Genomic DNA, 13,093 nt, shown 5'->3' with positions numbered 1-13,093 from the left:
CACTGACCCCAGCGTTCCTCCAGTACTGGCCAAGAAGAGAACTGGTGGGACACTGGAGTTGTGTCTTACATTCTTGGCCCTGAAGGACCCAGGCTGCCCCGAAGGGACGGGCAGAGAAAAGTTCAGCTGACCTTCAAGGGTTCTATGGGGGCCAGAGTAGGAAGTCAGGAGAGGCTCATTTTCAAAGGATATTTGACTGCCTGAGGAGAACATTCTAGCCCTAAACCTCCGTGCCTAACTTCATTTTGACGTGACCAGCTCTGGCAGCTGAGTATAGGCCCCAGGAATGGGTTTCTGGATATACCTGCCTTTCAGAGGTTCAAACACTTTCTTAGAGTCAGGTTATGAGCCATTGGGGTTTTGAAGCTTAAAGGACAATTCCTACCCTTAACTTTGGACAAACCAAAGAAAACAAAAGCTTTCATTGGAGGGGTGGGCTGCAAGCCAGGCAGTAGGGTTGAAGCAAGGACAGAAGTAGTCAAGCACTTGATAAGGTCTCTGAGCCATTGCTTGTTCCATGGAAGACACTAGCAAAGCAGTGATGGACAGAACCCAGCCCCTGCCCACAGTGTGGTGGGGACAAACTATGACAGCGGGTAGCGCGATGGGGACAGTGAGTCAACAGGGGTATGGACTGGACGCGGTGAGCAGAACAGGGGTGCCAGAGAAAACTTCACAGGTGTGATGTGAGCGTTGGGTCTGGAAGGATGAATCTGAGTTGCCAAGGGAGAAACGAGAGGCCTGGGAGGAGGGAGGGCACCTCGGGAAAAGGAAACGTGGTGGCAAAGGCAAGAAAGGGTGGAGTGTGGCATGTCTGAGGGCGGAAAGTGGTTTCTTGGTGGGGCGAGGTGAGATTGGTGGGGGCCCAGGCTGGAGAGGTGGGCAGGGACTCTGGCCGTGCGAGTTCTGTGGTTCTCAGCGCTCGCTGTCCATCAGAATCAGCTGGAGCTGTTATGTATCCAGATCCTGTTCTGCCTGCAGAGCCTCTGCCTCCACGGTCTCAGCTGAGTCCTGTGCATCTGAGCTTTTTAAAGCTCCCAGGGGATTCTGACATGCATGCAGCACTGAGAACCACTGCTAAAAGGAAAGAGTTGGCCAGTGGAGAACACTCAGAGGTGTGTAAACCTTGGAGGGACACGTGTTGTGAGGCTTGTATTTTGGAAATATCAGTCTGGTAGCAGGAGAGAGAATGGGGGGAGGTGTTGAGGGAAGTTTTGGGGGAAGGGTGGAGATTCACAAACTAGTTAGGGCTATTGCAATAGGCAATAGGGGATGACTTTCTTGGTCTGTGGCAGAAATGGTGGGATAGGGGAGAAGGGCTCAGATTAAAGAAATATTTAGGAGGAAGAATCAACAGGATATGGGGGAGATGGGTGGTAAAGGCAGAGAGGGGTCCTTTCGTGGCAGAGTTTAGAGCTGGTTGTTCCTGACAGTGGCTTCCCCTGGGAATAGGGTCTTAGCGTTGATGTTTGTCGCGTGACGTCAGGAGCTCTGCTTTTTAACTTAGAATTCTCAGGGACTCAAGGATCATTAAAGCCAGAAAGTGCTGAAGGAGCCACAGAGATAAAGAGTGACTTCAAGGGATTGTGATCAAGGGGATGTTGTGAAGGGAAAGAGAGAGTGAATGTGAGCAGGAGAAATGCAAAGAGAGGTAGAGCATGGCAGACGGAAACACAAGTGTAAATAATGACAAGCTCTTGGCGAAACGTAGTCATTTGCTGGAGGAAATTCTCCGCTAAAAAATTTCCAAGTCATTCTCTTAAGCGCTTCACCTGGGCGATGGCGAGGATCAAGGACTGTCTGTCAATCAATACGGTTGGGGCCCTCAGCCCAGGGCAAGGAGGCACGCTGTACCCAGCCAGGCCAGGAGATGGCAGTGTTGTCCTGTCAAGAACCTCTCACTTCAAGGCCACTGTCCTCTCCTCCATAAAGGGGAGTTCTGGGGGAGTCCCCACTTTTCTTCTTCCTGGGTAACAGGTCTGGAGAGTCAGCCCGTAGGGTATGGCTCAGCATCCAGCCTGTGCTTGGTGGCGGCACAGGCAGTGCTGCTGCTGGACTACTGCACAAAGCAGACAACTGGGAAATGCCTTGAAGAGATTGCTTGGTGAGACCTGGGCTCTATCCGCAACCTGCTCTGCTGGGCTGCTGATGGGACAGGGGGCCTGGAGGCCGTCGGCATGGTGAAGGTGAGGGTGGCATCCCTGGAAGGGGTTTTAGGCAGTTTCTAATGTGCAAATGTATTTCCACTTCCCAAAGTTTTTCAGTTAGTTGGTTATTTCTATAGAGAAATGGGAAATGGGTTGAGTTCCAATTCCAATGTCATGTAAAGAAGTTAGGTTCTCAAGATAGCCCATAAAAGCCTGTTTTTTCTATAACAGATAAATTGCAGGGTGCTTATAATGACAGAAATAGAAAACAATGGCATTGCAGTATTGTAATTTAAATAAAAGAGGAAAACAAAGTGGTATGAAAACAGTTCATTATTTTGGTAAGTGAAGAAAATTAGGTTTAATTAGAGGAGGATAAGGAGATGAGACTTGCTGTGGCACATCTGAAGGAGACATTTGGGGACTCTAAAGGCCTATGGGCAGAACTCTTTATTGTCTTTCATAAATTTCTGACTTAAGGGAGGGGATACTGCAAGTTAACAGTCTTTGAGGAGCCAAAATCAGTAGATTGTCCTGGATCACGATGCCTGGTGTACAGAGGGCCTCTGGGGAAGGAGTATGAAGGAGTTTGGTTTCCATTCCAGGTATGGGTGAGTTGCTTCCTTGCCTTCCCTGGGCCTCATTTTCTTCTTTTGTAAAATGGGAATGATATCAAGCCCGGATTTACTCACTGCATTGGTTGCTGCAAGAATCAGATAGATAATGAAGGTGGTCGTACGTACTATGAAGCACTCTGGATGTAAGACAGAGGGCTTGGATCTTTAGTCTCTATAACTCTGTTCAAAACTTTTGGATTTTCTTTTTTCTTCTTTTCCTTGATAGAGGTGTATCTCTTGCCAGCTCTAGGGTGTATTTGCTGTGGATAGTCACCCATAGGATGATTATGACTTGCAAACGGAAGGAAAAGAAAGCGCAGAGTGAGAAAGAAAGTTTGGTGGTGGTAAAGGAGAATCTGTCTACATTTCAGAAAGGGTTTCCTTGGGGATGATATGAATTGAGCTGTAGGCAGTGAGAGACCAGAACAGATGAAGCACAGGGGGACAGGAACCCTCCACGGCAGCATTTCTCAAAGGGTGTTCCTCGGAACTCTTGCTCCTCCAGATGTGCTAAAAGAAGAGGTTTCATGGTCAAATAGGCTTGGAAAACTGTGAAGTAAGCAGAGTTACACCAGTTTCTTTATTATGGGTACCTGTTAGAACATTTCATGTGATACACGCATTGCGGATCTCAAGGAGGAGTGGGGAAGTCACAGTATGCAGTGTTTTGCAAACTTACTTGACCATAGAATTCTTTTGTTTTCTGAGAATCTAGATAATATTTCTCAAAGTGTGGTTCAGAGACCACTGGCATTACCTAGAGTGCTTGTTAAAAGAGCGGGTTGTCTGGCCCCCACCCTAGATTTAATAAACCCGGCAGAAGAGCAGGGAGGGACTGCGCTTGTAAGAAACACCCGATGATTCTTTTTCTTTTCTTTTTTTCCCTAATCAATGCATTTATTTAGCATATAGTGTATACCAGGCTCCATGCCATGTACTGGAGATACATGTGAATAATACAGTTAAAATTCTGGCCTCATGAAGGCGCATTCTAATGCAGGTGGAAATGGGGGTGGATGCTGAGAACACAGGAACGTACACCGTTACCGTAGTCTGGTCCTGCTGTGATGGGGAAGACTTGCAGGGTTAGGGAAGCTTTCCTGTGGGCAGGGATGTAAAATCTGGAACACTTCACCAGAAATATGTTTGTAACAACATTTAAGATGTAGGGTTATGAAAATCCCTCATCTGTCAAATTAGCGTGGAATTCTTGACCCTGAGATTTGTGAATATCACATAAAACCCAGTAGGTCTTTAGCACATTTAGTCTGAGGACCAGTGATGCAGCTGGATGGATGTTCTCAGGGAAACACTGTTAGAAAGGTGAAAAATTTGTTGACGCAGCTCTCTCCTGATCTGGCGACCAGGGGGCACTGTCACCCCAGGTGTCTTGGTTGTGAGCAGAGGGGGCGTGAGGTGAGGTGGGATAGCTACTTGAGAACCTCGCCTGTCACATACTGCAAATTGGGAGTACGGTAATACTGTAGACAGTGCAGTGTGTGGTGAAATTAGGGAACATGTTACACCAACGGGAATAGAAAATGTACATTATTTTCAATCCTTATCTCATTTGATCTGTCTGTACCATTTGACTCTATGGACTCTGGCTTTCCTCTTGACAGTTTCTTCTCCTTTGACTTCTAAGACACTCCCTTTCATGAGAGCTTCCTTATACCCTTAATAATAACAAACGTTTACTGAGCACATACTATAAGCCAGGCCCTGTGCTAACTGCTTCATAAACATTATCTCATTTATTCCTCTCCCTGTGAGATAGATGCTATCATTAACTCTACAGGTAACTTTTACAGAGATTAAGTCATGGGCCTAAATTCCATAACCAGGGGCAGTTGGGGTTAGCTTCAGAATCCGGACAGCCCTGGTCGTGAGCCTCGCCCACCACTCCACTGAAGGTCCCCATCAGGCTGTCCCGTGTGTCTCTACTCCAGGCCACGCTTTCAGGTTGTAGACAATGCAATCGGTGCTCTCCTTTCCCAGCTTCCTCCTCTGCAGTTCTCTAGACAGCTCCTGGGTGATCGCCCCCACAGCCTGTCCTGACATCAGCTTTAGAGCTCCTCTCCCCTCTGAGGAAGCAGTGACCACACTATTGTGATGGTCTATTTGCTTGTCTGTCCCCCAGCCAGGCTCTGAGCCCCTCCAGACAACTTTGTATGCTGGCCCTTAGTAAAGAGTCAAAACTGTTAAGGGAATAAATAGCCTCACGAAGGAGTTAGAATGGCCTGCGTGCATGCAGGGCCATTCCTGAATGAGGTGTCACAGGTATTTGAAAACAGCCATTTGAACCTATGACAGAGACAGAAAGCTATGTTGAAGGGACTCTTTTTTTCAGTCTTGTAATCCTGTGACTTTGAATTTAGGAATAATAGTAGGTCAGAGGGCAAGGGGCCAGTGCACCGGGTTCTGGTGAGTTGAGAATGCTCATCGCATTGTCCAATTGCGTATTCACCCCAAGGTCAGGGCCCAGCCCAGGCAGGTGGAGCTGACAGCGTTTGGTTCTGGCATCCTGCAGGCTTGCAGCGGCCGCTCCTCACCCAGACGGGATGTCTGGGCGACATTCCCTCCTCTACACTGGAAAGTTTTGCAAGTCCTGGAGGAAAGAACAGAGAGCTGGGTGAAGACTCTCTGTTCTCAGCTTGTCGTGGACTATGTGGTGACAGGGAAGGAGCCCAGGAATCAACTAAAACTACAGAAATATCAGCCTGTCTTGGGGGAGATGAGGCATAGGCCTTCCTTCCTAAGTCGCTGTTGAAATGCAGTGAACATGGTGTTTCACCAACGTGTCTGACCACTCTTCCCACAGGCTTCAGACCAACGCTCTCCAGGATGGTAGCCACTAGCCACAGGTGGCTACTGGGCAATTGAAATATGGCCAGTGTAACTCAGCTACTGGACCTTTAATTTTATTTAATTTTAATTAATTTAAATAGCTGCATGAGGCTAATGGTACCATACTGGACAGTGTAGATACAGAACATTTCCATCATTCCTAGTTCTACTGGACAGCACTGCTCTAGATGGTTTCTGCTCTAATGACCAGCTTAGCATCATTAAAGGAGAAATCAGGAGCATCTAAATCACTTCATTTCATAACCAATGCAAAGCTATGGCCAACTTGAACAACATATATTTATACATACATATGTGTGTATGTGTCTGTCTATCTCTCTAGCTATATCTCTATTTATATCTTCTATCTATCTATCATCTGTCATTTACCTGTCTGTCTCCCTAGCAGCTACTATAGAGGCTCTCAATCTCTCCCCTTCCCAGCACCAGATTTAACTCAGAGGTCTATTTTCACTTAGTTTTTGCTATTTCCCCCTTTTTCCTTTCAGAAGACATTGATTGACCTCGTTGAAGGGAATGTTCTCTAAGTGTTGCCAAGGAACATCAGTGTTTTTTCTGCAGCTGGCACCTCTGAGGGTACACAGTCTCCGAGGTGTCTGCTCTGCAGGCAGGGGTGTGAGAGCACATTCCTGGTCCTCTGACCTGTGACTCTGCCAGGGCGGAGGCAGTGGCCGGGACGCGGGGCCTTGGTGTCTCAGAGGGAGTCGCTGTACCACTCATTTCTGTGTGACGTCTGGGAGAGGGTAAGGTCTCATGCTGTCAAGAAAGTTACTCTCCGAGTCCAGCAAGCAAGGAGGTCAGGCATGGCTTTTTATTTTCAAAGTATTTTATTTAAATAAGTTTTTCTTTCGGTGTGTTTGAATTTTCCAGAAAAAAAATACTGACAAATACTATACAACTTGGACCATTTATATTCTTCTTGAAACAAGGTGACTGCCCTTTCTCTACAGCTTCCCCTCTCCCTCCCCCCAGGAAATAAAAAAGCAAATCCATTGAGCAGTGGGGAAAAGACTGTGGTGGCCAAGTTTGGCTGAAGCTGTTCAGAATCCCGGGCCTGGCGCCTCCTCCCCAAGCCTCTGCTGGTTTAGGAAGCTGCTTCTTTACAATTCTTTCTGCCATCCATTGGCTTAAACCTCCCAAGCAGGCTCCAGTCATGAGGCCCCCCATTGCCAGTGGCAGTTCTGGGACAGAGGCTGGGAAGAAGGAGTAAAAATGGACTGAAATAAAGGGATGGAGCCAGGGTGGTGCCAGGAGAGGAGGGAACCAGAGGAGAATAAAACATGGGGGACAAAGATGAGAATGAAGTGGGAGAGGGAGTGGACTCCAATAATTGCCTTGGGATCCTTTCATGCACCCATTTATTCAGCACAAACTTGAGGGCCTGTCATGCACCTGGCACTGTTGTAGGCACCCCATGAAGGTTGCCAGAAGAGGTCTGGGTGGGGAAAAGGTAAGTCTCATTCAGGGTTTGAGTCTCCTGGGTCCTAGGCTGTGGAAGCGACTGAGAAGGGCGTTTCTGGGGGTTTCATGCCCGGAGGTAGAGCAAGTCCATTTGATTAGGGGACAGCAGGGCACTGCACCTGGAGACAGAGGCCTTGTCACAGCAATGACAACTGACTGCTGTCTTAATTCAAACCAGCAGCCAGTTGCCATGGCGACCATGTTACTGGTGCGGTCCCTGACCCCGGTGATCTGCTCTCCTAGATCATATCTGACACCAGTGTCAGCTGTCAGCCTCCATGTCTCCCCCAAGTCATCTATTTTAGGGGCACTGAAAGTTGGAGCCAGGAAGGGCAACTCGTCCTGGTGGCAGCAGTATACGTGGGGGGACAACTAGTCATCCTGTGATGTGAAGGGGACAGCCAGATGCTCCATGACAAGCTCACCATGTGACAAGGGGACAGAGAATCAGAGGGTGCTGCTTTCTCTGGTCAAAGGGGTGTATGAGTGAGGGGCCTGAGTGCCCAAGGTATTTAGGGCCACTCGGGGTGAGAGGGTGAACATGACTTTTTCTCAATCATATGTAGGCCTGAGTTATAATTCACAGGGTCACCTGTTAGAAGACCTTGGTGCAGCAGTTACTGTCAGACGCCCACCCTCCATGGGCCTGGAGTACACCTGGAGGGCAGGTGAGTACCAGGTAGCCCAAGTGAGCAAATAGAGTATATTTTTCCATTAACATAATCTTATAGATTTTAGTTTTTTCTATAAATATCATAGTTTAGCATTATTAATTAAATAGCAATTTCGCCACCAGTGAGAACAGCTTCCGTGGGAAAATATTTCAAGAGTGCTACCCAGCAGATTTGCAAAGGGACTTTCAGAGCACAACCTGCCCCCAAGGTGGGGATTATTTATCTTTGTAATAAGATTGTATTGTGTATGGTGACAATACAATCGAAACACCAACCAGCTCATCATACCAGTGGATTAACTCTGCCCAGTGGGGAGGTGCTCTCCTCAATTCACTGCAGATCTAGTTTACCTGTCCTAGCGGACCTCAAGGCACACTTGTCAACCAGACCCTTGGCTGTGCATGCACCCTCCTGCAGAATTCAACACCCAACTTCCATCTGTTGCAGCAATTATTGGGCTCACTTAGAAGAGAAGGTCACTTGGGGGACATGGCGAGGTATTGCAAGTTTAGCCTTGCATCATCACGTATCCCACAGCATCCACAGACGGTTACGAGTACTAGCCGTGTGCAAGGCACTTGCCTGAGCTTAAAGATAAATATTAATAAACCTCTATATAGCTTCATCCTACTTTCATTTAAACTCTGGAACTTTGGCATTCCATTTGCAACATACCAGGCACCCATTACAACCCTATGAAATTGTTTCCAGTGTGTCTTCTATGAGACTGTACCGGTGATTGCCTTAATTCCTTCCCTACTCAAACCTTTGGTTACATAGGAGATACCTAGCTCAGGTGTAGCCTCTCCTTTCCATCTGTAAAACATACGTTGCACAGGTACACAATTGTAGTCCACTGAAGCGAATGGAGTACAGTTGGTTTCCATAGCTTTCCAGCAGTCACTACCAAGAGCTGTTTGTTCTTGATTGGAGAAGGGCACCTCGCTGAGTGGTTCTGAGGGTAGCATCTCAGAGAGACGTCTTGGACCACATTAAATACCGATCAGTGGTAATGAGGACTTTGTCATAAGTTGCAGACAACAGCTTTCAATGAATTTTGACCCATCACACATTAAACTTTTCCTCCCAGGCGAGAGGTCAGAAGCAGAGGAACTTGGTGTGTCTATATCAAAATACTGGGATGGGGACTGTACCAGGTTGCTGGAGTGTCCAAATATGAAGATTTCCACTAAAAGGTCATGTAGGGATAGTAATAGGAAAGCGCACCTCTCTAACCTGAGTGGTGTATGGAATAGACAGTGCATAGGCACCTTGCCTGGTTATATAATTGTGCCTGTGTGCTCGAATCTGGCCAGGCCTTCCTGTGAGATGTTTGCAAGAGCAGATAATGTACTGCCTTGCTCAGGGCCTTGCACAAAGCAGACATTTGATGACCATTTTATGAACAGAATATACTTTCCCAGGTACCTGTTGTCTGAATTTGTGCGTGTGTGTGTGATGGGCATGGTGTGCATTTGGGAGACATGTCAAGATGCAGGGATAAATGTTCCTTGTGCTTTTGCATACGGAGTATGCCAGAGATGGGTGTAAGGCATGCCTGAGTCTGTAGTCAAGAGTATTGCTATTGGACACATAGCTGCCAAGACAGTGCCCAAGAACTGTCCATGTGCTCCCCAGGAGTGCCCTCCATGGGGACACTCAGTCTGAAGTTTGTCCCTTGGTTGAGTAGTTCCTCTGTGGACGTGAGTGCATCACTTCAGGGGGTGCTGCTCCCCACCCCGTGTGTAGCTGGAAGGCAGCTTAACCCCTGAAGGAGGACATCTCTGCTTCCTGCCTAACTAGACAGGCAGTGATGGCCTCTTCTCCATCTGGAGAAGCTTGGGCTGAGCAGAGATCCAGAGATCTTCTTCAGCCTTCTTCTTCTTCTTCTTCTTCCCCTTGTTTCGCTCCGGCTGTCGGCCACTCTTGCCTGCCCGGCTCCAGCAGCAATGGCAGCAGATAAAGAGGAGTGTGATGGCCACCAGGAGTGGCAGCCCCAGGAGGACGCCCAGGCAGATGGTGTTGAAGAGGCCCTGTTGGTGTTTGCTTGAGATGATCTCCCAGATGGCACTAAAGAAAGAGGTGATTTTCTCCATCGTGCTTGGCTAGACTGGGGCCAGAGGACCCTCTCAGCTCACTAGCAAGTTCTGGACTCAAGAGGATGCAGTCTTGCCCACTTGTAATTTATTCCTCTTCCAGCTTAGGGTTTGGGCCTGCCACTGATAGCACCTGAAGAGAGCAAAACAGACTATTGAAGAGAAATACAGTGGAAATGGTCTATAGTTTTTAATAACATCATAGATTTTAGGCTTAAGAAAGGGAATGGAATCGACAGTTTCCAGAGTTCACTGAAATTTGTATTAAGACTCAATAAACTTTAGATAGATGCATGCATTTAGTCAATAAGTACTAACTAATTCTTGCTGTACACACACTATATTGGGCTTAGGATATAAAAATTAGTAGTCTATCAGACCTGGCACATAGTAGGTGCTCAGCAATGGTTGGATAAATGAACCAATGTGTGTATTCAGTGTTCTGGTTAGGGGTTTGCATCCTGAGCCCTGTACGAGAGGAGTTCTCAATCCTTTCTCCACTGCAGCTGACCTGATAGCTATTGAACACATACTCCCCACAGGACAGCTCTGTTTCTGAGCTTCTATGAATACAACTTGCCATTTTCAACACTTAGTAAAGCTTAAGCACAAGATGAAATGTCTAACTCTTGCTGCCTGTCATAGGGGAGGTGGACCTCCCCCAGGCTAAGAGGTTATCAGTCTTCATCCTGCCTCACTCCTGCCTTCTTTACTGTCCCTTCATGCTCCCTTCCCTGCTCCATGTCTCCTCCCTCTTACATCCCCCTCCTGTGCCTAATGAGGACCCACCATGCTTTGGTCTGGGGGACCATTTGCTGGTTCTCTCTGTTTCTACCTTCCTCTCCCTCATTACCCTCATCTTTGCTTTCTGTCCCTCAACCAAATATTCCCAAATTTCCTTCCCTGCCCGTTCTCTTTCTTTGCTGTGAAGCAGTCTTGCAGGCTGCTCAGCAATGGTGCTTGGAACCTGGGATGGGGTCGCTGGATGCCTCCCTTTTCCTATCCTCAGCTCAGCTTACATCTGGGGCTGTTCTGGTTGCTTGTACAGAGTGGCCCCTCTTCCTTTGGCACCTCCTCCACTTCTCCACACATATCTTAGGCCTCGGCTCTCAAGCGTAAGGTCTTAGAGGCTCCTTCGGATCTGGAATCCACAGGTTCTTGTGTCCAAACAAGACATGAAGGACAGGCATGATTCAAGGAAATTTAAGAGATCTCTTGGTTTTTTTAAGAATTTTTTGGCAATTTAAGACATTGCCCTGGACCCAAAGATCAAAGAGTCATTGATTTTCAGGCTTGAGACCTTAGGGATCATCCCAACCAAGTTCTCACTTAAAGATTAAGATTCTGAGGCCCAGAGTGGGGAGGTGACATGTCTGAGGCCACACAGAGCTGCGACGAACATCCAGACCTCTGGACAATGGGTCCTGGGCTCACCCAAGGCTGCTGGGCAAGCAGAAGAACTAAGGATGATGATATCACTTTATATTTGTATTTCACTTGATACTTTTCTAATCACTTTCACATGAATTATGTCTTTTAAGTGAGCAATGGGATGGTGCATTGTCTATGGAGAAAACCACTGGGGAACCTGGGTCTAGAATCATTCTGAATACCAGGCTTCATTCTGTTGTCCTGCCCTGGAGTATAAATGTGTGTCCCCTGCTGAGTGGGGTGTGATATGTGGTATCCCAGGGGGTGCCCTTGGAGCTCTAATTCCTTGGATAACACATTCTGTAAGTGTTCCATGTACCCAGTGCCCAAGTGTCCATCCAAGCCCCACCTGACCTCAGTCCTAGTCTCCACACCCCCATGACATTAATTATACAATTTATACAATTGTGTAAATTGGCACCTGCTACTGTGCCATTTGGCCTATGCAAGTGAAGTAATGCTGTAAGATGGCACTGACATGCCAGTCACCGTTCTAGGCACTTTACCCCTATTAACTCATTTAGTCTTCATTACAACCTTATGAAGTAGGTACAGTTACTCCCTCCATCCCACAGCTGGAGAGACAGAGGCACGGGTCACACAGTGAGTGAGCAGCAGAGCTGGCCTTGCTGATTCTGGGAAGTTTGGCTCCAGATCCCCAAGGTGTGAGCCCTTCACACGTATTGCCCTGGGCCTCCTATGCCTTTGTGTGGAATTAACCCATTTTGGCAAGTAGCCCAGGATTTATAGACTCTTATGATATCTGGCTATTCCCCAGGTTGACTTAAACGTTTATTCCAGTCTGTTGTAGAAAAAGACTGCAAAGAGATTTATTCCCCATTGTTAAATACTTCACAAATGCATGAAGATACATACAATAAAAATCCAGTCCTGCCCAAGTGGAGCTTTATAGAAAGCATATGGCTGCCTGAACTTAAACTCAACATGCAACAAAGAAAAGTATTCTGAGAAGTCACATCCCCTCATCAGAGGTTCTGCTCAAGCCCCTCTGAGGCCCTGGGAACAACGCATGCTGTAGATCTGTCCACACACCCTCAAGCCCACAGGCTATTTATAGGGAAAAACCACCCTAGGATCCTAGAACCCCTCAGTGGGGCCACTCCCCTGCCTTGATGCTTCTCACATCACTCGTCTCTCTGGATTTTCCTTCTCCCTTTGCCATGACCTTGGCTTTGACCTCAGCCTTGTATGGCCCAGTAGTTTTTGGCCCATCTAGAAGGATATTTCTGCTCTGTTGTGGGAAGACTTTGAGTGATGTTCTCTAATTTGATCCACACATAAGCTTTCCTGGGACCAAATGCTCCTTGCACTGCACTTCTGTGATTCATATTAGACAATACCACTACACTTGTTGACAAACTATTCTGTGCCAGGGGTCGTGTGGTCCCTGTGGGGAGCATAAGTGCATCAGGGGCGACTCTTGGGTTCAGCGAGAAAGAGAGAGGAAGGACATTGAGCTCCTGGAGAATATTAGGGCAGTTTTCATGAAGGTAGAGCCGCTTGAGGAGGACCTTGAAAGATGAGTAGGATCTTGACACAGAAACATGGGTAAAAAGAACGTTCAAAGATTCCAGGCAGAGAAACTTCTAGAATATAGGCAGGAGAACAGGGGGCCTTTTGGTGAGCCTGGGGCTCAGGGTGGGAAGGGAGAGGACTGTAGGTTGTGGCCATAGTAGAGAGGGCTTTCACAGGGTGTGCATTTAACTGGGGGCTTTATAACAGGAGGATGTTGTGATCAGGGTTGCCCTTCAGGAAAAGATAACAGGAACCAAAAAGTT

General features: G+C 47.4%; 1 protein-coding gene across 3 annotated transcripts in view; it reads right to left on the bottom strand.

The window, feature by feature from the left end:
- Window positions 1–3,206: 3,206 nt before the first annotated feature.
- Window positions 3,207–13,093, bottom strand: part of KIAA0040 (KIAA0040 ortholog) — a 38,802-nt gene continuing 28,915 nt past the window's right edge. For 2 of the 3 annotated variants that reach the window (XM_058540014.1, XM_058540015.1), the window contains exon 3: window positions 6,437–9,996. In XM_058540014.1, coding sequence (XP_058395997.1) covers window positions 9,567–9,863 — 297 coding nt within the window. In that variant the 5' untranslated portion in view covers window positions 9,864–9,996 and the 3' untranslated portion in view covers window positions 6,437–9,566. Of the gene's footprint in view, window positions 3,275–6,436; window positions 9,997–13,093 lie in introns of those variants that run through there. The other variant, XR_009219861.1, reaches the window with a different exon arrangement.

The sequence above is a fragment of the Diceros bicornis genome, chromosome 4 (assembly GCF_020826845.1).
Source record: "Diceros bicornis minor isolate mBicDic1 chromosome 4, mDicBic1.mat.cur, whole genome shotgun sequence".
Classification (NCBI taxonomy): Eukaryota; Metazoa; Chordata; class Mammalia; order Perissodactyla; family Rhinocerotidae; genus Diceros; species Diceros bicornis.
The sequence above is the reverse complement of the archived record's forward strand: the minus strand, read 5'-3'. Positions and strand labels throughout refer to the sequence as shown.